The sequence below is a fragment of the Rattus rattus genome, chromosome 1 (genome assembly GCF_011064425.1).
Source record: "Rattus rattus isolate New Zealand chromosome 1, Rrattus_CSIRO_v1, whole genome shotgun sequence".
NCBI lineage: Eukaryota > Metazoa > Chordata > Mammalia > Rodentia > Muridae > Rattus > Rattus rattus.
The window spans coordinates 232194062-232219917 of NC_046154.1; the positions used below are offsets into that span (position 1 = coordinate 232194062).

Below are 25856 nucleotides of genomic sequence, written 5' to 3' on the forward strand. Positions count from 1 at the left end.
TAGCAAGATGATCTTGGTGTTCAGAATTTAGTATCTGTATACATAGCAACAGACTAACCCCCAACATACCTCCTTATGCGTTGTTGGTCAGGGAGGCTCCAGAAGTTTTCAGTACTATATAGGTTCTTGCCATTCCTTCTGGCTGCCCTGGAGAACTAGTTGATAAGACCCTATGGCTGAAGACTATATATACATTGGATATAAGAAATAAAAATGGATCTGAGCTGCAGGTTTCCTCCTTAATAGCTGGCTAGCTTTCTGAGTATCAGAAGATACAATGTAAGCTGATGAGAGAGTGGCTTTCCCCAGCCAAACACCTATGAACTTCAATACCAGCCTGCTAAGTAAGACGTGCCCACTAGTGCAATTATGGTACAACTGTTATGGGAACAATCAAGCACTCTTGCTGGTTTTGAGGCCCATCCCACAAGAAGGATCCATGCTTGGCTATAAAACAGTTTAAAAGTCATGGCTGAAGTTTTATATCCTAGTGAAAACATCAAGCTGCTTTCTAAAAACTTTATAATAAAAGGTAGTACATAAAGAGTTGCTCAAGAACTAAGTTACAGTCAAGGACATCCACATCACTCCCTCTAAAGTTCCAGGGACAACGAGGAAGAAAGAGGAAGAATGTTAAGAACTGCAAGATGATTGTGTGGGGATGACAGAGCCATTGCAATCATAACCTCACAGCAGCAGCAGCTGCCAGCAATGGGCCTACACTAGATGGGGCGTGTCAAGAGTCAATCAAGGGACCCACACTGTCCTACTCTCCCTGCTCAACTTTGAGCCACTGACACATTCAGGGGGAGTGCAGACATTGTATTCAACTGGATTCCCCGATGAGTGATGAGCGAGTTCACCAAGCTCCTGTGATTAGCAGTAAACCTTTAAACAAGTAGCCCTGGTTACATGCTGGGTCACAAAGCCAAGCACCATCAATGTGTGAAAGAGACTTGTAGGGGGCTGGTAATAGATGTGAGAGGGAGATGAGAGGAAGAAGGTGACAGTAATTAGAATGTAATATATAGACACATATATGTGAAATTATCAAAATAACACATTTAATAAAAGAAAAAGAAGTTGGTTTAAACATTGGTTCCCAAAGCCAACTAAATCACCAGGAACTTTAAAAACACGTAGAAAGGGCACGACAAGACAATTACTCCCCTCTGATCCCAAATGATTCTCATCATGAAGCAGAAAGGAAACTACAGAGTCTTAAAATATTCAAAATGGAATACAACTGAATCCAGACGTTAATATGTCAGGACATATAGGAGCAAACAAAACAACCGATTTGGGCAAGTACCCTGTTAACACCCCAATCCCAATCCAGAGCCACTCTGGAAAGCAAATAAATCCAGCAAATAAAGCAAGCATGCTTGCCTAAGCCAGGCCACTAAGACACTACCTGCAAGAAGTCCAAAAAGACCTGTGCCTTTCCCCAAGGGCTAGCAAGTTTCATTATCCAGTACTGTTACTACTGAAAACGTAAAACGGCAAGGGACCTCACATACAGTTGGCAGTGAAGACACTGGTAGCCACGACACTGCCCATTATTAGCTATTCAAACGGTAGCCCACCTACCAGGAGACTGCAATGTCCTGTCTTTCGCTTATCATCCCATTATTTCTCTTCTAAGAAAAAGGTGCACAGCTCTGCTTCCTGGTGTTGACCTATCTTGGAATAAATGCATCACAAGGCCAGGAAGCCATACTCAAACCGCTCACCTTTAACAAAAACTTGGCATGTGTGTTCTTGTCTGGTGTTCTTACCTAAGGGAATGGTTTATCTAACTCCAGAGTTCCAAAACTCACACTCATGGGTGAAAGTTAGAGAAATGCTATAAAGCATAGCACCGTCGGCTCTGACTCCTAATTTAAAACCTGTAAACACCCTGCTTCATTAATAAAGACCAAGCCAAGCCAATTGTGGTGGAATATGCCTAATTCCGGAACCGGAAAGGCTGAGGCAAGAAGATTCTAAGTTTGCAGACAGTCTAGGCTATTTACCAAAAACCAACACGCGCACGCTCAGTTGTTCTCTCTCTGACACACAGGCACTCACATACCATCTCCCCCCCACACACACACGCTCTCCCCACCCCAACACCCCCTCAAGCACGTGCATGCGCACGAAGGAAAACTCAGTACCGATTTCTTCCAGGAATTCAGACATTCTCTAATACATGAATACCAATCACATACAAAAATGCTTGCTGTCCTGCTAGTCAAAAACTACTGGCGATCACATAAAACCAATCCAGTGAAGAAAATAACATAAATTACATCGTGAACACACCATAGCAGAGGTATGGAAACTTAACACAGACAGCCTTCAAGTTGCACATTTTAATTTACAATGTTTACCAGTAAAAAGGATTAGTTACAAAAAGGAAAGCTGTCTGTACAAAATAAGGGTTTTTTTTTCACATTCATAAAGAGAACCCACTGTGAATTCTTACCTTGTGAAGTCAATACTCAAACAGCTCACTTTGGTAAAACTATCTTGGAAGGACTAGTAATCCAGGCAAGATAATAAAATTATCAGCTTCCCAATCATGTCCAGGAGAAAGAATTTTCTGAACATTTTCCCTGTACAGAAAAGCTCTCTGTACTTGCAGATCCTTAGAAAAGCCAGTGCTCTCAGGAGCCAGCCTGGTACCAGGACGAAGCATAATCTCCTGCTCACTCAAATGGCAGTCCTTCCTGAATCTGACAGTCACACATTTATCACAGCCTCAGGTCAGCAGGAGAACCAGGTGGTTCAGGATCAGCCTCTCTCCACTCAATAGTTTATCATATAAATTAAATATGGAGAGGTACACATGAGAAAGGGGGAGCTCTTTTTCAAACTCCCACTTCCTAATATAATACACATCACAGTTTTAATGAGCAGATAAGGGTAAGTCACCCTGTTTGGGCACATTTCCTCAAGGGAAAAACCAAAGTATCAAAAGCCTTCAGAGTATACTGGCCCCATCCCACTGCAGCCAGCAGCCTGATTCCAGAATGAAAGCATAAAGTAACTGTATAAAGCACTGTAGCCTTCAGAAAACTTTATTTAGTGATAAGCTGAGCTCTGCTGGCAAAAGCCCACCTATAAAAAGGGAGCAGGTCTGATTCACAAAGTGTATACATGCATGACCCAAGGTAATGAAGACCTTCAAATGCAAATGATCCGAAAGCTATTGGAACCTCTAATTACGAGTGACTCGTTCAGATGTGCCTCCATTAGCCTTAAAAACTGACCGACACACATCTGAAGAGGTACTTCCCTTAGCATTAACATAAACACTTGACCAGAAAAGGCATGGTCCAAAAAACAGTTAACTAAAAATTTAGAGTCTAAACCTCTCTTCTCCACCGACTGAGTGAACACACCCGCAATGAGGACCAAACAGAATCAGTGCCTCCAGGGACGTGTGTCTGTCTGGCCATGTGATCAGGAACCTCCTAACATAGCACAGCACAGCACAGCTGCTCTGGGCACACAAAGCCAGTTCACCCCATGAAGAAACACAAGGGATTGTGATTAAACCCATCCCCTGTGTCAGGAGCAACTCCACTATGGTTTTGATCACTCAGCTCAGAGGGACAGGAGTGCCTAGCAACAAGTCCTAACCCTCGTTACTCCCAGTCCGGGCCCTCACTGACTCAGAGGTGCCTTTGTGTATAAATATGTGAAAGGCAGCAAATGGCGGCACTGCTGACAGGCTGATGCAGGCCCCACAGCGGAGAAAGTTCTTCCTCTGCTGCTCCAATCTTCTCCCTACAGTTACAGTCCTGCCAGTGATGGCCAAGGACCATGTGTGAGCCAGCTCTTTGTGACCAAGCTTTGGCAAGTCAGTAAGTTTGTCAAAGGCAAAATCCTTCTGTGGACAATGCTAGCTGCAACTCTGGGGACGTGTGAAAGAGGAAAGGGTCCTCTGACGGGATTGGGGACGTGTGAGAGAGGAAAGGGTCCTCTGACAGGATTTGGTTAATCAGCCCCTCTTGCCCAGTTCATTAATCAGATGGAAGGGGAGAAGAGAAGACACCAGAACATGAGTCAGTTTTGAAATCTGCACAGCTGACATTTGTTCTTCACAGCAGAAAGGACTTGAATGAGAATCATGAAACTTGAGGAACACTTGTATTTTCCTTCGGGATTTAAAAATGTGTCTTGTACCAAAGACTACATTCAGTGTGGGTCAGGTCCAAGAGCGGCAGCAAGAGCTCGGCCATTAAGCGTGCCCAGCACTGGGAGGAGACTGTCATCTGCTTAGCATGGCTGGTGAGCAGGCCAGGGCTGCTCCTCACTGGTCTCCAAGTCGGAAGCCCTGGCCCCAGTTGTGTCTCCCACCTCCGCCATTCTGATCAGCAGCTCGCCTCATGCTTGCAGGGGGCACACCGAAGCCCGATACCCCTCCTCTCCTGCTGGGTAGCCAGCGGTACCTGGAGCAGAGAGAAGAAAAGAGACGATGAGAACAGTCACTTGTATGCCATCTCCAGTCATTTGGAACATCTCCCTCTCCTGGATGTTCCAGAACATTTGTCACATTGAAAGAGGCCAGGGACACTGTCTTCTTAGTTTTCTTTTCAGCACTTACTGCAATGCCCTGACTGCAGATGGCACTTGCTTTTCATGTTTTTTAACTTTACCAAGCTTTCAGTTAAATTCACACTAAATTCATGCTCTTCGCATTTCCCACTGATTATAAAAGTAATTCATGCAGAGCAATATGGAAACAAACAGGTTACACGCACAGCCCAATGAGCAGAAATCATCAATGGCTTCTTGGTGTGTCAGAATATGGGACACACTGAATCAAAGAATTCAAAATGACTCACTTTCAGAGGACAAACCCACAAGCAGCAGGTCTGAGCCCGCAGAGCATCTCCTTGGCTCTAGACTGAGACATGCAGGTCACAAGGCTTTCTGTCTGGAAGCTATAAGTGTGTGTCTAGTTTACTCATCACCTGCCTTCCAACTGCATCCTTCCCATCCCAGATAGATCAACACCAGAGCCCAAAAAAGGTCCAATGATGCCTCACCTTACAAATTAATAAACCAGGCATCGCAGGACAGCTAACAAAACTTCAACCCATGTCTGTGTTCTCAGTACACAGTTCCCAACACTTCTCTTCACTGTCTGCATTACTAGTAAATTGACAATGTGTTTCTAGGGTTCTAAAGTTTACATTTCTGCTAGAAGTCAGAGAGTACAAACTTGATAGCCTAGTTTTAAGTCCTCTGTACCCAGAATAAGTCATGACAAGTGACTTTTCATACCCATAGCCAATAACACAACCTAAACTAAAGCAGCTTACTGTCCAAGGAGCACCTGTGCTACAGCATGTTTGAAAACTCATCGGATTGTCACAGCAACCCTGTGAGGATACTGCACTTACACTTACACACACACACACACACACACACACACACACACACACACACACACACACACACACACACACACACCCTCTACCCCTTTCTTTTCCTTTATGGCTGCTCTGGGGGTAGAATCTAAAACCTCAGGAGTTCTTGGCAAGTACTCCACCACTGAGCTCACTGAGCCATGGGCCCAGAGCCCATTTTTGTAAATTGTTCTTGCAACAAGATCCCACTGAGTTGCCCAGGCTAGTCCTGAACTGCAGAACTTCTGGCCTTTTCCTTTCAAGTATCTAAGATTAGAGACATATGCCTCAGTTCCCAGCAATCAAGCTTATTAAATCGACAAGAAAATGGAAGCAAAGCTGAGTGAAGTTCTTCAGGAATAACCATCAGTACTGATGCCCAGACACCCTGGCTCTAAGCTGGTACCTACTTATCCTCCTTACCATGCTACGACACTTAGAACCACTGATAGAACAACAGTTAGTAGTGTGTATCAGTTTGTAACATTAAGACCTTTATCCTCCTCCCCCAAAGAAGAAAAGAGCCCCTTTAGACAGTAAATTTACTGTTGGAAAGAACTGTATAAAAGAAGATAGAGCTGCTTTTCAAATGGAATGCAGAGTATGAATCTTCTTAGAAATCTGTAAGTCAACTCCTCTCCCTCAGATAAATACACAGCCAAACATGGTGACCCACACCTATAATTCCGGCACTTGGGAACCTGAGGCAGGATGACAAATCCCCCAAAACTGTCTCTAAAAAACTAAAATATAAAAATAAAACACAGTTTTACCATTAAATCAAAGTGTCATTTCCAGGCACCAAACTGTCAACATCTATGACATCTTGTACAGTAATACTCTTCTGACGTACATAATAAAACACAGCACTTAAAAAGGCACTGGCTGCCTCCTCCACTGCATACTCAAGACAATATAGAAGCAGCTTCATAGCTTAGGCTCAGAGTGAAATTAAATGCCAATAATTAGAATAAAAAGACACCCAATTATACATAATCAACAAAAATTTATGGTAATTCCAAAGCAGTTACTGCTTTTGCAAGGAGCTACATTTTACCATCTGATCTTTATGCAAAATTTAACAGAAGGGCATCCACCAACAGAGAAAGCTCTAGTGGAAGGCGGGTCCAGGGTGCTGCCGTAATTTTACCATTGGAATTTTCTACACCTTTGTCCACAATTCGAAAATATCTGTAAGCTGTTAAGTTAGAAAATAGCCATTTAAGGTAAAGTAACTGTTGGCGACTCCCCAGAACACAGGCTTTCATAGCCGATGCATCTGCCACCCTACTTGATAAACCTAGACCAAAGACCCAGACCTGCTGCCAGTATGCCGCTTGCTAACTACGAAGCAGACTGGTCATTTGTTTTTCAGCCTAAAAGCAACCTGAGGCACAAAGGAGAAACAAAATTTTTTTTATTCTCTTTTTAAAACAAACAAGCCACTGGATTTTTCTGATTATAGTTCGCAATCAAATATCTTCTACCAACATACCCTAACCTGCACAGAGTTGCGGTGGAGGAGGACTACTAAAGTGCTTCTGCCCTCACCTATTCCTTGAAAACAAAAGAGAACTGTAAACATTAAAGTAACATCTTGATACAAAGGGAACCCATCTTTTAAGCTCTTAGATGCAAGTGATTATATCATATCCCTCATGAGTTTAGGTGTGACTGTTGTCAAGCAGACTGGGATACCCATATGGTGATTTGACTGGTCCTGATTTCAAGCCTTTTGCTCCACTCACAGAATGGCCATGATACTTATACACTCCAGTGTGTGCGCATCTCTGCTCAGCCACCAGCCCTCCCCAAGACATCAGGCACAGGCTTTTATTAACCCAGAACCCAGTACTATGCCATTAACCTACAACCCACCATTATGCTTCCAACAATGAGCCTTACTTTAACCAGTCCTGTGAGGCAGGGACAGCCCTTCAGTTCAGACTTATGAACCAAAGGTTGGAGGTTTTAATCAGTAATTTCACCAGTATCCAAAGCAGTGCACAAGGGAATGGCATCCCCACAAGTTACTGCCCTTGGCCTCTTCTACTTAGTTAACTCTAAAAAAGAAAACAACCAAGCACCTACTTCCAAGGAGTTGGGGCTACTACACAAATCTCAAGTCTCTCATTTTAACTTTAAACAATCTACAAAAGTTCTAGTCTAGAACATTTACTCTATGAGTCTAAAGCAGGCAGGGTGGGGGCATACCGATGGTTCTAGCACTTGGCAGACTGAGGCAGAAGGACGGAGAGTTTGAGGTCAGCCTGAGCTAGACAGCAGGGACCCTGTCCCAAAAACAGAAACAAAGAAAAACATTTTAAAAACTTCAAATTATGAGCTAACTTACTCTGTCAACATATGGGTGAAACCAATGTTTCATGAAAAAAATGCAGTGTTATCCTTTATGAAAACTGTCCCCCAGTCTGCTGGCATTCTAGCAGCATCAGGTAACTCAAGCCTGCTCAGCACAGGTGATCTTTGTGACGGCTTAACCAGTCAGTGATGCTTAGCCAGGTGTCATGAAAGGGACTAAGCTGTGGCACCCATCCCTGGCTTCCTGACTGTGACCACAGTAAGAACTTGATTGGCTCACATTTCTCCCTTAGAGAGGGCAGTGAAGTGTCTCCTCTGGAAAGTATCTCCTATCAGGATACTTGAAAACATAGGACAGCATAATGCTCAATAAGAGAAGAGAAAAAAACTTACAAAAACTGAGGTGTGGACAGAAAATTCCTTCCTCCCAAATCCATTGGGTATCTGAACATCAGGAAGAAATAAAGATGTCCGACAAGGTTTCCAATGAGCTCATTGATGACCCTGCAAAGAGAGTCAAGTCAGTGCAAAGACATCCAGGCAACAAAGTGAGCTGCAGCAAGCTCTAACTGAGAGCATGGGAAAGAGCCGCTTTCACTGGAGTCCATTACAATCCCGGGGAGTCAGCGACAGCTCTACAATGGGTCCTTTTACAGAGCGAGTGAGTGACAAAGGTATGCTGAGGGAGAGGGAAATCAGGCCTGAAGAACTAATGAGGCCCACAGCTCGTCCTGGCCAAAAGCACCTCTGACATTTCTTCCAATCCATCCTCAAAACGTTAGTTTTGTCTCAGGAGGTGGGTTTGTGCAAAGCAAGTTAGTGTCTGAGTTTTGCCTTCACACACGATGTTTGTAAGACAGATAAATAAGCAGACTACCAAGAGAAGAACATGGGAGAGAGAGACAGACAACAACCACTGCTCCTTCATTTCTGAACTGTGACTTGCATCTCTCTTGCACCCCTGTCAGTGAGATGAGGCACACAGAGATCACCTAGGACAGCTGAGCTCTGCCCTACATCCTAAAGTAAGTACTGACTTCTTCAGGTTTCCCAAGGCTCACACAGTCGCCTGCAGCACCCAGGGCTGCTATTTACATATCCTTCTTCACCTTTACCCTGAGCACATGAACACCTGCGACTCCCCACACTCTGCCCTGTGGGTGGGGAGTGGAGAGGGGGCTGACCAATGTCAAAAAGTGCTAATTCTACACTGTCTCCCTCTTCAGTCCACTCACTTCTCTCTGGAAATACACAGGAGTAGTAAGGACCACAGGTCACATACATCAGCTGTATGAAGGATTAGTACTTCTGAAATCTACTAACTTTTGAAAATAATAGGTAAGTAAAAAATGAAGAGCTCTTAGAATCTCTAGCTTGTGTTTTGTTTTGGCTTGGTTTATTTGTGATAGAGTCTAGCAATGTAGCCCTGGCTGACCCACCTGCCCTGCTTCCCAAGCGCTGCATGCAATTAATGTGTGCCACCGTATCAGAGGAAAGTTCTTCTCATTCAGACTTAAAAAAAGTATTTGTAATTGTTGTACATGCCTGTGTGTGTGCACAACATGGCACAAGTCCCAAGGAGGCTGGAGATATCAGATACCCCTGGAGCTAAAGTCTTGTGTGGTTGTGTGCTGCCCAACGTGGGTACCCTCTGCAGCTGCTCTTAACCGTGCTATCTCTCCAGACAGATCCTTCTAGGTGGTCTCTCTCTAAACTCAAGACTAGAAACATGAAAGTTTTCCTACATCTCAATACCAACTCCAGACCAAGGGAGGAAAATTCTGATCCTGCCTAACGTAAGTTCTACACTATCAAACCATGTACAGAAGTATTTCTCATCTGAGAATCTCCATTTCTGTGGCAGTAAGCCATTTCCAAGGCATTCTGGGAGTGCCTTAAAAACAAGCAGTAATCTTATGGATAAGTTCCTAAGGTGAACCAAGGCAAATGAGCTCTGTATTTGCTCAGTACGGATACTGAATCCAGACAGGCATATATGTATTCAAACACATAGGTCTAGAAACACAATGTATATAATGACCAGCTAACAAAATGAGAGCCATCCAATGTCAAAGGTGCTTATGTCCTGTAGGGCAACCAATTATATCCAAACATCTTTCTCTATAAGGTTCTAACATAGTAACACTCAGTCTTTAAAGTCTTTAAAGGCGTAAGAAAGGAAAATAAAGATGAATAAAGTTTCCCCAGGATTAGCCTCCAGATGAATAAATCTAGCGTTACTTACGAGCCTCCAATGATATAGTTGAATCCGAGGATAACCCAAGGTAAGTAACAGGCCTAGGAAAGAGGACACAGATGTGAAGAGCCGCCCGCGTCTGAAGACACATGGCATCAGGGGAACTGAAAATGGGGAAGGAAATAGTGACCAGGGCTTTATAGAAACCACTACGTCACTACAAAATTTCTGAAATCTAGTGCCAACCCTACTGCACATACATCTTCCTATCTAAACTAGACTTATCTGTACACCAGTAACCTCAAGGACAGAGTCCTGCTGAGTTAATAGTAACAAAGAAACAAACAAGTATCTTATGGAGGACAGCAAAAACACCCCAAACAGAACTACTGCAATACTCCAAGGAGCAGACTGTTACAAATAATTAACTTGGATTTTATCTAACATTGTGTGTGAATGTCTTGAACTAACAGTCTCCCAACAGGATATTAGGTTTCCAGATCTGACACCCTAGAACAAACTTAGGCTGGGTGAACTTCAAGGGAACTTCAGAAACTAGTAAAAGGAAGCTTATAGCCCCCAGACTACTCTAGGCAGGAGACTAAAGCAATATTCAATTAATGAACAGGACATCACAGGTAGAAAACAGTAAGCGCAGGTAGCACCTAAGGGTGCTATTCTAGATATAGCATGTAGAGAGTGCAGGAGTGACAAAAAGATTAGAAATTAGCAGGATTCCTGCATGCTGTCTCTCTTATAATCCCTCTTGTGTGCTCACGTTCACCCCCTCCCATCATATCTCTCTCTCTCTCTCTCTCACACACACACACACACACACACACACACACACACACACACACACACACACACACACACACACACAAAACTACTGAGGGACTGAGGGACATATCCCTGAAGAAATTCGGAGGGTTTGGAAGTAACAACAGCAAGGGATGCTGGGATGGCTAGGCACAGGACTGAAGAGGGGGAGGAAGACACCTGCCTACGGTACACTACTCTGCAGTGACCCCTTCTGGAAGTGTCAGAAGGTACACATCTGAGCTCAGGACAAAACTGAGTTGTGGTCCTCTGAGGTAAAATACCTTAAATCGTGTTCCAAACCAAAATGATACAATCAGGTCTCTGTTCAGCTGGGCCCAGACGTAAAGTACTGACATGATTAGAGGAATCATCAGCAACTGCAAATGAAGTCAAGATACGAAGCTCAGCTCCAGAAGCACTTAACCAGGGTTTTAGTGTGAACTGTCTACCCTGCCCACCCCCAACACTCTGCAAAGGAACCTCTAATGATTACAAACTAACTGCATTATCTATCATACAATGAATGCCATAAGAATCTATAACCAATATATGAAGTCAGAAATACCAGTTCAAGCCGTTATTTGAAAGAAATTTTTTTTCCTAAGCATCTAATCTGTTTTCAATGAATATCTAACTCCACACATACCCAGGAAATAGTGCATAACCATTACTCTGAGTGTTCAAGCATTAGTCCAGAAATGAACAAGAAAGCCAATGGTGTAGATAATGCCAACAAGAGCCTCAAAGGCTTAGCTAACTATATATTCAGTTCTCATTCTGTACATTCAATGTAATCCCAATTTCTGAAACAAACAGAACAGCAAACAGTTAAAAGCCTTACCTGCATATCCATGGCTAAGCCAGTAATCTTGGTTTGTAGTTAAAGATCATAGGTAGAAAATATTCTACAGATAGCAAGCTTGAGCTGACCATTTCCCTCTGGGGGACTTTCACTACACTGTTCCAAAGGAAAACACTTTCTAGCAATCAGATTACTTAAGATATGGGAACACACAAAAGTTCTGATAACTGTAGAACTATTCCATTAGCCTGTACAGTTAGTCAGTAGAGCAGGAGACGTGGGAATGAACCACCTCACCACCATGACCTGGTCACCCGGTATCTCTTTCTATACCCTATTTTACTGTTTTACTGTTTAGCATTCAAGTACTGGATGGAGAGGTCTGTGCATTTGAAACAAATGCTCATAGTCAGGGATAGCCTTTTTCAAAAATTTCATTCTCTTAAAAAGAGGGTGTATTCTGTGCCCTCTATGTTTCTGGCTCTTGGCCAACTTTAAATAGCAGTCAGGTCCAACTGTTTGCTTATCAACTGTGCCTCACACAGAGACAGACTATGCCCAGAGTGGGGTGCCTTATGGACTAGATTATTATTTAGGACCAAAACATGGACATGACAAAGTCATAAAATAATGCTGGCTGTAAATTAATTTTCTCTTAAGAACCAGAGATATCAAACGTTGTCTGTGGCATGGAGTCTCTGTGCTTCAGTTAACAAACTGTCATTCCAGAGAACAGAGAGAACTGGGCTCAAGGAGGCAGCAATAAAACTCCACTGAATATGGAGAAAAATCCCAGAGACAACAGTAAGAGAAGGCATCCCCCAAAAGTAGGATTTACCCTAGCTTCAAAAACGGAATCTGATAGTCTTGTTATTAACTATAGTTTTTAAAAGGTATAAAAACTGATTTAAATGTTTTTATAGAATACTATTTCCCAAAACCTTAAAAGGGGGGTAGGGAGTTCATTTATGACCCAGAGCAGCCCTGAAGGATACAACAATGCAGATCCAGTTGAAGAGAAGCATGAATAAATAGTCTGCTGGCCTCCCGTCAAAAGCTCCTAGAAAAAAAAATAAGGTAAACAACGGGCTTTAGAACTAGGGAAGAAAGTAGCCTCTACAGAGAAAAATACTGGAAAAATTAAATGATAGCATTTACCATCACTTCTTTAAAGAAAAGTGTGTCCTTCAGGACATGTGTAGGACATATGACAACTGTCGGCCTATCTGCGAAATAGAGGCTTAAATAGGATGGTATGGAAGAGTCTACATTTCTACAGTAATGCTCACAGCAGCGTTAAGTCATAGTGGCCACAAAATGGCTTAAGCCAGGTGCCCATTAACATTATCTATATAATTTGACAATAATGAGGAATGAACTACATCTATATGCTATATAGAAGAACCATTAAAACATGACATTAAGTAAAAGACAATCACAAAAGACCGTATGTGGCATGATCCTATCACAATTATTACAAGAAATTACTAGTTGAGGCAACTCTAAAGAGCAGAAAGGAAACTAATGGTTTCCTATGACTTGCATGGGGGCAGTACTATCAGATAAAGACGTTTAGAGGCAAAGAAAAGTTATAAACTTATGATGATGATGGCTGTGCAACTCTACATGCATACTAACTGAACTGTGCCCTTTAAGTAAAATGAGGAAGCTAGATGGGATGCAGCTTACCATCCACCGCTGGAATCCATGGGACGTGGGAGCTAAGAGCTTCCCTGGGTGCTAAAACCTACAAGTATCCACCATCCTTGGATAAAAGGGTATAATATTTGTATAGAACCTACATATTCTGGCATATCCTGTCAGATAGAGCACACTACCTATGGTCCTTTTACAATGTAGATTATATGCAACCAGTTGCTACGATGTGTTGTTTAGGAAATAATGACAAGGGGAAAACTGTACAAGTTCAGAAGACTTATTATTTCCCAGATATTTTCAATTTTCAAGCAGTTGACTCAGGACACAGAATCCACAGATAAAGAGGGCAACTTTTTATCTCAAAGAGACTGTTTCAAAAATGCCTCTCAGCTTGAACATTTCAAATGTGCACTGACAGGAAAGGAAGGGAAGCAACTTCTAAGGAACAAAGCAAACAACACCCACCAGCAGTCTGACCTCGCAGGTTCCCTTGCCTACTTCTCACACAGGGAACATTCAGAGCAGCTCGCGTTATCTGACCAAGCTAATAAGTGGGTAAGTGGATCCAAGACCAGAGATAAACAAGAGCAGAATCTGGACCTCAGTTAGACCAGATCTCGTTTCCACATCAGAAAGAGTCCTTAAGGCCTGACTTCAGAACTATGCTGGGTACTGATGAGTGAAACAGAATTATATGGGACATTCTGCTTCAATAACAGAGACAGGGGCATTTGATAAAGACAAAAGACTGTGATGGACAACAGTCTAATGGAGATTCACATCGACACATACTACAACATGAGTGAATTGTAACAGGAGTCAGCACTAACAAAGCCAACATGAGGGAAAGAAGCTGGTGACAAAATGATATTAAACATGGCCCACACAGGCAAATCCACACAGAAAGTAGACTGGCAATAGCCAGGAACTGGGGGCAGGGTTGCTTTGTGTCTACTATAGGGGTGCTGATGAAAACATTGTGAAATTAAATTGCTGAGAAGGTTACAAATCCATTAAAAAAAAAAAAAAAACAATGAATCACAGGTTCACAAAGGGTTGAAATGTGTTGTGAGATGACTTTTTCTCAAAGGTTTACTGACCTTTTTCTTTAAGAAGACCTTGTTTGTGTATGTTTACATTTTTCCATAGTAAAAGCATCACTAACTTGTTACAGATCATCCACACTTCACCCAGAATGTACCACACTGGTGTTTAAATAAGAGCTACTCCAACAGCTTAGCCATCACTTAGATAAACCAGAAGAGCAGAATGTTCTCCCCACTCTACTCAGTTCTACGCAGCACTACCAGCAAGAACTGGACAAGGGAGAGTGAAACCCAAAGGTTCTGGGAGGCAGGGGAGCCCTAGTCTGGTTCAGGAGAGCTCTGGTGTGGTGGTGAGGCCTAGTACCCTTATTTGTGTGTGGGTCTGGGTGAGTGTGTGCGTGCACATATAGCCATGTATATTAGTGTGCATGTAAGTAGAGGTCAGAGGATAACTTGCTAGGAGTCAGTTCTACACTTCCACCACGTGGGCTTCAGGAACTTGAACTCAAGTTGTCAGCCCTGGAGGCAACAGGTGTGAGACAGAGGCATTAATTTTCAAATACTTGAGCAGACTCTTAAGGACAATTCAGAAACCTGACCTAAGTAAGAGCCAGCAGTTTTATAAAATCTCTGAAGTCAGCCAACCTTTGCAAATCGCTTACACTCAACAAAAGTGGATCTGTATTTTGACTAGGACATCAATTTCCTGCTTCCTTGTATAAGCAACTCAAACTAGCATATAAGGTACTGCAGAAATACTTAATTCAACAACACTTTTAAAACATTGTATTGCTTCTTTATTATATCATACAAAATATTATACATGAAAAGGTACCATGTACAAATTCTGCCTTAAAGTTGTTTTCTACATGTATATACATGTGTGTGCATGTGCAGGTGACCATGGTGCATGTGTAAAGGTCAGAAGTCACAGACAGTATCTTCTTCTATTGTTCACCACCTTATTTTTTGAGCAAGGCCTCTGACTGAACCTGAACCCCAGTAACTGACTCCTCTAGGTGGAGAGAGCCCCCAGCATCCTCGGGGGTCTTGGTCTCCAGGCACTTGCCTGCAGGTGAGTGCCACACCCAGCTTATTTGCTTCACTGAAGGGGTCCGGACTGGATCCTCACTGAGCCATCCTCTCCAGCCCCAGGGTGGGCTTCTGAGGAGACTAAGCTCTGAATTGCCTCCCGCTCTGTCTGAGAGAAGCATACATTCTAGCCTGGTCTTACTCTAGCAGGACAAAGACAGGAGTAAGTGTGAGAACACAGCCCAGACAGTCCGGGGATGGGAGACATGCAAATTTTTATGATGTTATTTCCTTCTATAATAAATCACAACTCATTCTGTGATTAAAACCTCAATCAGCCTGGGAGTGGGAGTGCACACCTTTAATCCCAGCACTCAGGAGGTAGAGGCAGGTGGATCTCTGAGTTGGAGGTCAACTGGGGACAGATGAGACGCTGTCTCCAACAAACAAACACAAAAACAAAAAACAAAACTCAAATATGGCCCAGTGAGCATGCAAGAACTATCAACACACATTTCTTTATATAATATTAATGGCCCTCAAAATCCAAGTCTACATAGGAATGGATTAGTAAATTAGAATGGAACAGCACTTGAAAAATGACAAGTAACTTACCTGCCTCAAGCCGTGTAGAATACTGATATAAGAAATATAAATTGACCAAATAAAGAAATCCAGTTCCGGGCCCCACGGGGAAATAAAAGGTGGCAGTGAACGGCCTCCATATCTGAACAGATCAAAACAAACAGCTGTCAGTTTCTCTACCTGGGATGAACTTTTTTTCCTATTTTTACCAAACAAAATCACACTATGCAAAGCAGTTTTTCAACGAGTGCTAAAGTGACATCATCACCGCAGTATGAGGAAACAGAGTAGTTCCTGTTGCCTTATATAACATCGATTCACAGATCAATTGGTAGATATTTTTAAACAAGTTAACACAATCAATAATACTATGCAAATGTATGGCTAGTCTTGCCTGAGATCAGAAAAGTAGCATTCTCAAATGATAGAGGTTAGCAGGAATCAAAACAAAGTGTAAATAGGCACGGTGGCTCAAAAGCAAATAACCCAACACACACACACACACACACCACACACACCACACAGACCACACACACCACACACACACACACACACACACACACACACACACACACACACACACCACCACACCACACCACACCACACACACACACACACACCACACACACACACACACACACACACACACACACACACACACACACACACACACACACACACACAATATGAAGAGGTGAAATCCTAACTCCAATCTCCAAATGTTATTTTCAGCAACAACTAACTGCTTTCCTTTAGGGACAACTTTGTGAACTGAACCCAGAGACCATTAGGTACTCTACCAGAGATCCATCCCAGCCCCCCTCTTTTCACATTTTATTTTGAGAGGGGAGGAACCCACTACATTGCACAGGTGGCCTTGAACTTAGTCTGCAGCTCAGATACTTCGTAAACTTTCAATCCTCCTGCCTCGGCATCAAGAGTTGCTGGATTACAAGAGTTGCCTGCTCCACTTGGCCAAGCTTTGGGATTTTTTAGTTTGGTTTGGTTTGGTTTGGTTTGGTTTTGGTTTTTTGGGACAGGATCTCTCTACATAGGCCTGGCTGTCCTGGAGCTCAGTATATAGACCAGGCTAGCTCCGAACTCAGAACCCTGGCACTGGAATTTAAGGTACACAACACCAGGCCTTGCCTTTGTTTTTAGGGTCTCACAGCCCAGGTTTTCCTGGAATGTTCAATCAGCCTGCCTGCCTCAGCCTCCTGAGTGCTGGCATTCTAAGGACATGCCTGCATGCACGCCCGTTTCCTTGAATGTTCTGCCACTCTTCTCCTTCCTCGCCATGCTTTATATCGCAGTTTTATATCTTCATTCCCTTGACAAAATATTTCTATTGGCTTCACAGTATTTCTTTATGTGGGTAGCCAAACTTCGTTTAAACTCTTATGATGCCATGATGAATATTCTTGTATATTCTCTACACACACACACACACACACACACACACACACACACACACAGAATAAATGCCTGGGAATCAATCTGTTAGATCAACAGACATATGCACTTATTTTGGTAGATACTGCCAAATGTCTACAGAAATGTTTAATTAATTTATACTTCCTCCTAAAATATAGATGATTGCCATATTTCTGCACATATTCACCACAAAGGATACTTACAGCCACTAACCTAAAACTAATTTTTATTTGCTTTGAGAAAGCTGAGCGTCTTTCTTCATTTTAAAGCCTTTAGCACATCCGCTGCCCTGATAGACCTGCATCTCTGTATGTATTATGGAAAGTTTCTTGTTGCAAGTTATTCCCTGTTCTATCATTAGCCTTACGCTTTAAGAGTACTTTTACTGCATTTTACACAGCAGTATCTATTTTATAGTATATTTATTCCAAAATATACTGATTTTATAGGACTTTTGCTGTGTATTCATCACAAAAGTTTGACACACAGGCAAATATACTCATCACTATCATGCTTGTAAAGTCTTCTCTGAGACTTTTTTTCCAAGGATAGAAATATGTTCAATTTTTTATTAGATATAGTTCTTTACATACATTTCGAATGATATTCCCCTTCCCGGTTTCCTGTCCATAAGCCCCCATCCCCTCCCCTCCCTATCTCCCATACAGGTATTCCCCCCATACATCCCCCTTACTGTCCCCTATATTCCCCTACACTGGGGGTCCAACCTTGGCAAGACCAAGGGCTTCCCCTTCCACTGGTGCCCCAACACTAAAGTAAATCAGATCCAACAGCTGTATCTTTTTCTATCCCTGTGTCTCTGGATAACTGATAACTTTAATTTTCATGGTTTTCTACAGAGTTTTCTCTTTTTCCTTTCATAATCAACCACCAAATCAGGTAGCATCTGAAAATTGAACTTTGGCCTTCCCAAACACACAAGTCTATCCACAAAAAAAATAAAGGTATCTTCTTTCACCCCTTTCGCTCTTACCATTCACTGGTTTATATCTCAAAAGATTATTAAATAATAAAGTGATGGCCCCCAGACTTTGGAAAACAGAATAATGCTGACCTTTGACTTAAAAGCTATGTGTCTTCTTGCACACTATCATGTGCCAGGCACGAAAAGCATGGCTGGATCAATCATGGGAAGGCTGTCAAAATGAGCAAGAGCTGGCACAAGGAAGGGAAAATACACTCTTGGCACAAAGCCCCCAAGAATGGCAAGAGCACAATAAAGAGAAGCGGGCTGCTAACGATCCAGAGCTGCTAGAATGGAAGACAACAGTCACAGACCCTGCCAGACAGAGCTGCCAGGCCCATTTTCCATGGACAGAAATGATGGAACCCTCAGAGCCTGGCGCTTCATATAGACTACATGTGACCTTCCAACGCCCCGCATCGAAGCAGTAAAGCACCAGGTTAAATCATCAACTTGACCACAGGAGCAGCACTGTCCCCAGAAAGGGGCACTGCAGAGGACATGAGAAGCCCTGGAGAGAAGTGTCTGTAAAGTTACCATTTCTCAGCCCCAATTTCAACATGCTGGGCAAATGCCCTAACAATTGAGCTGTGCACATCCCTGGACCTTGATCAAGGTCTGTACAAAAAATAAACAGTGTGCTACTCAATTTATGTACACAAAATGACTCAGAAGGTGGCTTTTATAGGTGTGGAGACAGCACTGATAAAGGTTACATAGCAGTTAGGAACTGGTGAGGACAGAACTCCGCCCTAGCATGACTCTAGGATTTTAACTAAACCCTCCTCTTTACAATGTCACTCAAAAGAGATCGCCGTATTACAACTACAATTAGTTACATTTCCGATACTGCTATCCTTGTTATGACCTAGAAACCAACTAAGAGTAAACTGTCAGTTCTGCCTCCCTATTTGCAAAAGCACCGCAATACAGGGCAGAAGCAAGTCCCCAACCTTGGAATTTTCTAAGTACAGCCTTTTGAGGTGGCTTTTCCCGCTTACCCAGTGACATGTGTCCTGGGATGCCTGCCCTCATCCTGTCTTATACAGCTTAAATGATTGGACTCAAGAAAGTAAATTAAATGTACTCTGTTCAAAGTGTTTTAAAGCATATATGGAGGTATTCCAACCTTTCAGAAAACACCCACTGACCTGGTTTTTAAAATTCACATCTCACCTACTCCAATATTCCTTTAAGTTACTCAATGCTTGATTTTAGAGGAAAAAAAAGAAAGAAAGAAAAATACTCAGGCTTTTTCCCCCGACTACATTTTCTCTGATGCTGATGACACAATACTATTTTTAGCCACCGTGTGCACCTGTTCTTTAGAAATCAGTGTCTGTCAAAATACCTCACTTCTCTCCCTGTTCATTAAGCTTACCCTTGAGTTATAGTTGCTTTCATTCATCTAAGAGACTTATTATTTTTTTATTTAAAATTATAATTCGAAATCACTAGGCACTGAGTTTTTTCAGAAGGATATAATGTTTATTTCTGAAATCCCCGACAGCCCCCTTCTTTCCTCTATCTGACATGTAAATAAGATTAGGAAGCAGGCTTCATTTGCAGGGCCATGAGTAGAAAGGTGTATTTTTCAACTCTGGAAAGCCAAAGGAACAGGGAAGATGGAAAAAGGCCAAGCAGCCTAACCTAATCAGTGAGCCCCAGGTCCCATGAGAGCCCTTGTCTCAAAAGACAAGGCTTACGGCTCCTGAGGAATATCACTCAAAGTTAACCTCTGGCCTTCGAATACTTGTACACTTGTGCATGCATACACATGCAAAACACACAGACATGCACATGCACTCGCACATGCAAGATGACAGTAGCACGTGTGTGCTGAACACTGGTGTAAGCAAAGCTTGCTATTCCCATGTCAGCCCACAGTTCAAGTTTACTCTCCTTTCAGATAACACACAGCATAACCCGAATACTCTTAAAACAGCCTGCTAAGCTGGCAGTCACTGGGTTACATGTGACAATATCTAATTCTGGAAAACAAGCTAGAAAAGCTGAGAGCTCACATCTTTCCATTCTAAGAGGCCTTTTTGTCTTGTTATTCATTGGGCCTCTTTTTCTTTTTTTCCTGAGATAGGCTATTCTTGAAGCTATTATATTATAGTCAAGTATGACCTTGAATTTGTGATTTCCTGCCTCTACCTCTCCAATTCTGGGATTATAGACACAGGCCACCACGCCTAGCTTTCTGAGGTATTGGAGATCAAACCCAAGACTTTGTGAATCCTAAGCAAGCACCACACCAACTGAGCCGCATCCCAGCCCTTGGTGGCCTTTTTGCTATTGTTGTTCTTGCTTACTTTTTACTTTCTTGGGATGGGGCCTCACTCTGTAGTAAAGCTAGCCTGAAACTTGCTACATACAGCCCAGCCTGGCCTCTGCCTCCCCAACACTGGAATTATAGGTAGGTACCACCATGACTAGTAAGTTGGGACTCTTTGACAGGGATTAAATAATAACAATAATTCAAGAATTATATTTCTAATTTAACTTAATAATAAAATCTTCTATTATTACTAATAAAAATGGTCAATCACTTCAATATTTTATTTAGACTATTAACTATTATACAATTTTCTGTGTGTTCTACTGAAGAGGTATGAAATAACTGACACATGTCCTTGATTTGAAGGTGCTTGTGTTTATGTTTATGAAATTAGGACTTAGCTCATAATTAATATAATCATTTAATGCAATTTCTACTCTTCTCCTTTCCAAAAAAAGCATTGAACTGAGGGCGTGCTCCATGGTCAGGAGTCCTGTACCCAATAAGCCTGCATGTTGCTATATTATCACTGCTTCTAGGCAAAGACATTTTGAGTCTAGACAGATACATTAACTTGTAAGGGTCTGAACTAGGCCTTGATGTTATGACCCAACTACTTGAAATATTTGAAGCTTGCAATCTTTCTATCCTAGATGAATTAACTACTTGATGCCTTATGATCTTCCAGCTCTAGAAGAAAAGGAAAAATCATTTTCTATAACTAGTTTGGAAGACATCACTTTTCAAAACACTTTGCTAAACACTTTGGGAGTAAAGGGATAGTAAGGAATTTAGACCACTTAACTAGGTGAGACAGAAACCAGCTGTAGTTGCTCATAAACAGGCCAAGCTGGTTGTGGAAACTGAGATAACCCATGTACAGAAACAGCACAGCACTAACAAAGGGAGTGACATTACTTTGTTTTTAAAAAATGAAATATTGTACAGGCTCCACGGGAGGCTTATCATCTCAGCAAATAAATACTAAGGCATCAGGAAAATGCCACCTCTCTTGGATCAGGAGCCAACAGGAAGACACTCTGTCACTGACGTGTGTGATAAGGAGGAACTGTGATCAGCCAGGCAGTGAGTCTTAGCCCATTTGCTGTTTTTGTTATCCAAACTAGAGAACTAGCACTTCGAATTACACAGAAGTAAGGAAAAGTATAGTTACTTCAAGTTGTGAATGCACAATTCTAAATCAATTATCCCACAATTTCTCTAGGCTGACACAGATGGAGTGTCTCAGGAGAGGCGTCTCCTGCAGAAACTGTGAACGCACACCTTCTGTGCTTCTCCATCTTTCTTGCATTGTTTCTCCTCGGCCTGTTACAATCTGCATCTGAGAGGCTGATGTATCCATACATGAGGTGTGACACAAATGATGCCTCTAGTGGGTTCCTGTTTATTGTTTTTTTAAACATTATTACATCTATAGCTTATTAGAAAAGCTTCTGATGTTGATTACTCTAGCAATCTGGCTACACAAGTGAGCAAGATTTCACAAGGCTCAAAGAATCAGTTTTGACCACATTCTCATAAAATGATTACAGCCAACGCTCCCCATGCACTCATGTTACCCAACATGCCACCGGGTACAAGGTTCACAACAGCACTCTGCCAAAATATATTTATTAACGCAATTATTTTATTAACACATAATTTATTAACACAACACTATACAATTCAAGCTAATCATGTTCTTACAACCAACTGTCTCTACTGGGATGCCTGGAAAACACCTCAAGATTTAACACTCGTCACAAAGCACACCATTAATTCACACTTCCTACCAAGCCCAAGGCTCTCTAAGCTCTCTGAGCATTCCCACTCTTGGTAAATTTGTATGTCTCTGAGTCATTACCCAGTACTTCCCAACACACTAACTCCCTCTTCCAAGTAGGCAGTCAACTTTCAGTGTTTTGTTCAAATCCTCCCAGGCTTCAATGGTGCCCTCAAAGAAAAGTTGGAAGGCAGAGTATTTGCCTAGCATGTGCAGTGCCCTAAACTTGATCCTTGGTGCTGTAAAAACTGTTAGCCTCTTACAAGGCCCTCGAGGATCCACTTGTGCTTTATAGCACAAACCCCGGGGTAACTCCCTGTCTTCATCTACCAGGCTTCCCACTTCAGTTGGCTCTCTACTTGATACCCAGTCTCCTCTCTATTCCCACTTTTTGCCTAGTTTTCCCAGTTTACTGGGAAATGTAAATCATTCTTTCTTTCTGAAAGATTGGGTCCAAAAGCCAGATTCAAAGACATTTTCAAGTGTCCTCTTAGATTTTTCAGAAACACTGGTACTTTAAACGCTGTCATTAGCAATGTGCCTCTCTGTTTGTCTCATAGGATCAGGACCTGTGTCCTATTCACTGCTATAGACAAGTGCCCAGCACATAGCAAGCCCCCAATAATTTCTATGAACTCAAGCAATGTATAAGCATCTGCTGTGTGCAGCACTATCTAGGCTCTCGATGGAAAGTGGACTAACAAATACCAACAGGTGACATGTAGCAGGAAAAAGGGAAGGGAAACAGTGAAGGAGGAACACTCTCTGGTGGGCAGCAATCAGAGGTCTTCAAAGTAAACTGGCATTTGGACAGAGACCTGAAAGACACAGATCTAAGTGAATGAGCCATGCTATCTTCTTCAGGAGAGAAATTGCACGTGCAAAGGTCCTGGGGTCAACTTTGGTGCTTCGACAGCAAAGGACTTTACTCATCACGAGTCACAGATACTGGAGAATTCTCGGACACTGACAAGACATGATTTATGTTTTAACAGGATTGCTGCTCAGGGAGACCAAAAAAGCAAAGCTGGCATGATAACAGCTTGCAATGGAGAAAGGCCTGTATTCTGGATATACAGTTGAGGTAGAATCAATTGTCTAGAGAGATCCTGGGGTGGGAAAAAGAAGTCAAGGGGCTGTACATGGTGTGTACCTCAGTGGTAGAGCATGTGTGCTATGCTCTGGGTTTGAGTCCCAGCACTAAACAGTAAAACCAAAATAGAACTCAGGGATGTCTTTATGACTACTAGGGTAAACTCCTCTAGCAAACACAGTTGCTACTTACTTCTAAGGCAAAGATGAAAGGGATATTTGATTGGATGGCTATGGTCACTAGGTGGTGATTTTTACCACCACACTAAAGATACTCCTGTGTCTGACAGTCTCCCATCCATGTATTTATGCCCCTCTGTGATAAAAGACCTAAGTCCAAAGGAGCGACTACAGAGGATCCTAAAACGGATTCCTAGAGCATGTCCCAACAAATAGGTCAGGAAAAGAAGAAATCAACAAAGGAAACAAGAAAACAATATCCGGTGGAGAGCAGAAAAGAGAACACCAAGAAATGTGAGGAAATCGAGATCTAATATTGGGATCTGAGTGTCCCCTGATTAAATTCTTATACCACACAATCGATAAAAATAACCTCTAGGAAATTAACATCCTTTGGCTTAGAAGGATAATTTTGACTGTTTTCCTGAATGCTTAAGAAAATTACTATCTCCCGTTTCCTGAGTAGTTTGCTCATTCACTGATAACATTAACTACCGTATGCCAGGTGATGGGATAGGGACCGCAGGAAATACAGATAAATTCATTCTTATTTATCTCTGACCTTAAACTTAAACCACTGTTTTAGGGCGGAAAGAGAAACTGTAATCATGCAAATAACCCATGCAGAAGCATGTCAAGTAGATACCACTGATTAAGATGTTATCACGACCCACGACGGGGACAGAGGGAGGGAGGAGGACATTAAGGCAGGTGGGCCCAATCTGCCAACAGGACGGCAACTTACCTTCTCACTATTTCCTTCAGAGTGCGGAAGGCGGGAAGTACAATCTTGCCAGACAGGTCATGAGTCACGTCCCAGCAGGCCAATCCGCGACTCTAAATTACCCAAGCCTTAGCACTCGACCCCAGGACCTCCCGGGACCCTAAGGACCTCAGCCTTAAATCCCTGGAGCCGGATGCACTACAGATCCCACCAGTCCCAGCGCGCCCCGTAGCCCGGAGAACCCGTTCCGCCGCCGCGGGGACAGCTGGGGGCTGTAGTCTCTACTGCCCCAACGCCAGCTACTACCTGGAAGCGATAGAGGAAGGCTTCGGGCCAGAGGAAGAAGTAGGCCGGGCTGATAATACCGAGCTTGCCGATCAAGGGGACCGCGACGGTGGCAGCAAACCAGTAGCGCGTGATGGCAGGGATGCCCCTGAACCAGTCCCCGATGTCCGACATGGTCGCCCGTCAGGTGGACGGCTGCGCAGCGCCGCGCGTCCTCCCGTGCCCACCCCGCGCTTCGCGGCCGGCTGGGCCAGGGAAAGTGGAGGCGCAGGAGGCGGAGACCGACGGACGTGGCGCCACCGAATTCGGACGAGCTAGGCAGCGATCACAAGAGAAACTTCCCCTTCCGGTGGCCACGGACCACGTGACCAGAAGTGCCCCCCGCGGCTTAAAGGGCCAGAGCTGTCTTTTGAAGCGCGGTACCCGGTCTCGACATCCTAGGGTGGGGCCAAGCAGGAGAGGCGGGACGACGACGCCTTCACGTCTAGTGGGGAAACAGTGGTTGCCCAGAGCAACGGCCAGTACTGCCAGCAAATGGGGAAGCTACAGGCTCTTCACCACGTTCTCGCCCGAGTTGTAATCTGAGTAGTGCCTCTTGAAGAGTATTTATTTAAAGGGAAAGGAATCGGTAGTTTGGATAGTTCCTCATTTAGTCACATCAACAATTTGTTCACAACTTCAGGCAGGTTTCTAGACACTGGGGATGCAAGTGCGGCTGTCAGCACGGTCGTGGTACCTGGACTTTGCAGTCTCAAGGTAAACAGAAAAACAAATGAGAAATCAAGACAAATTTCAAAGGATACAGACGATGGGGGGAAAAAAGGACGGTTTGGGCAGGGAGAAAGGTAGAGTGACAGCGGAGAACTGGAAAATCTTGAGATGCATTTGAGACCGCATTTAATACTGGACATAATCTGGTTCATTGGGGAGCTTTAAATTAGAAACAGATGAAGATGGTTGTTTTAAACAATCGGTGGTAAGATAAATGATTTCACTAGAACTTCTGTTTTGGAACTACGGTTTAGGATCAGTAAAGCTGTCCGTAAAGAACACGGGTGTAAACTGACCTGTAGTGAACAAAGTGTTTGAACTTACTGCAATAAAAGAGATTGCTCAGCAAAGAAAACTGGACCCATTTCACTAAACAAAATCCAAAATCGTTATTATTGGATGGTGGAAAGAGAGGAACTGTTGGCCAAACTAGAAGGGGCAGTGCATTGTAAAC

General features: G+C 43.0%; 1 protein-coding gene across 1 annotated transcript; it reads right to left on the reverse strand.

Moving 5' to 3' along the window:
- Positions 1–2339: 2339 nt before the first annotated feature.
- Positions 2340–24972, reverse strand: Derl1 (derlin 1). The gene is made up of 8 exons (XM_032915617.1): positions 24653–24972; positions 15895–16006; positions 12538–12602; positions 11582–11608; positions 11022–11117; positions 9967–10019; positions 8115–8225; positions 2340–4439 (listed from the first exon to the last, which is right to left on the reverse strand). The coding sequence occupies exons 1-8, from the start codon at positions 24803–24805 to the stop codon at positions 4301–4303; spliced, it is 756 nt and encodes a 251-aa protein (XP_032771508.1). The 5' UTR covers positions 24806–24972; the 3' UTR covers positions 2340–4300.
- Between the last annotated feature and the right edge of the window lie 884 nt (positions 24973–25856).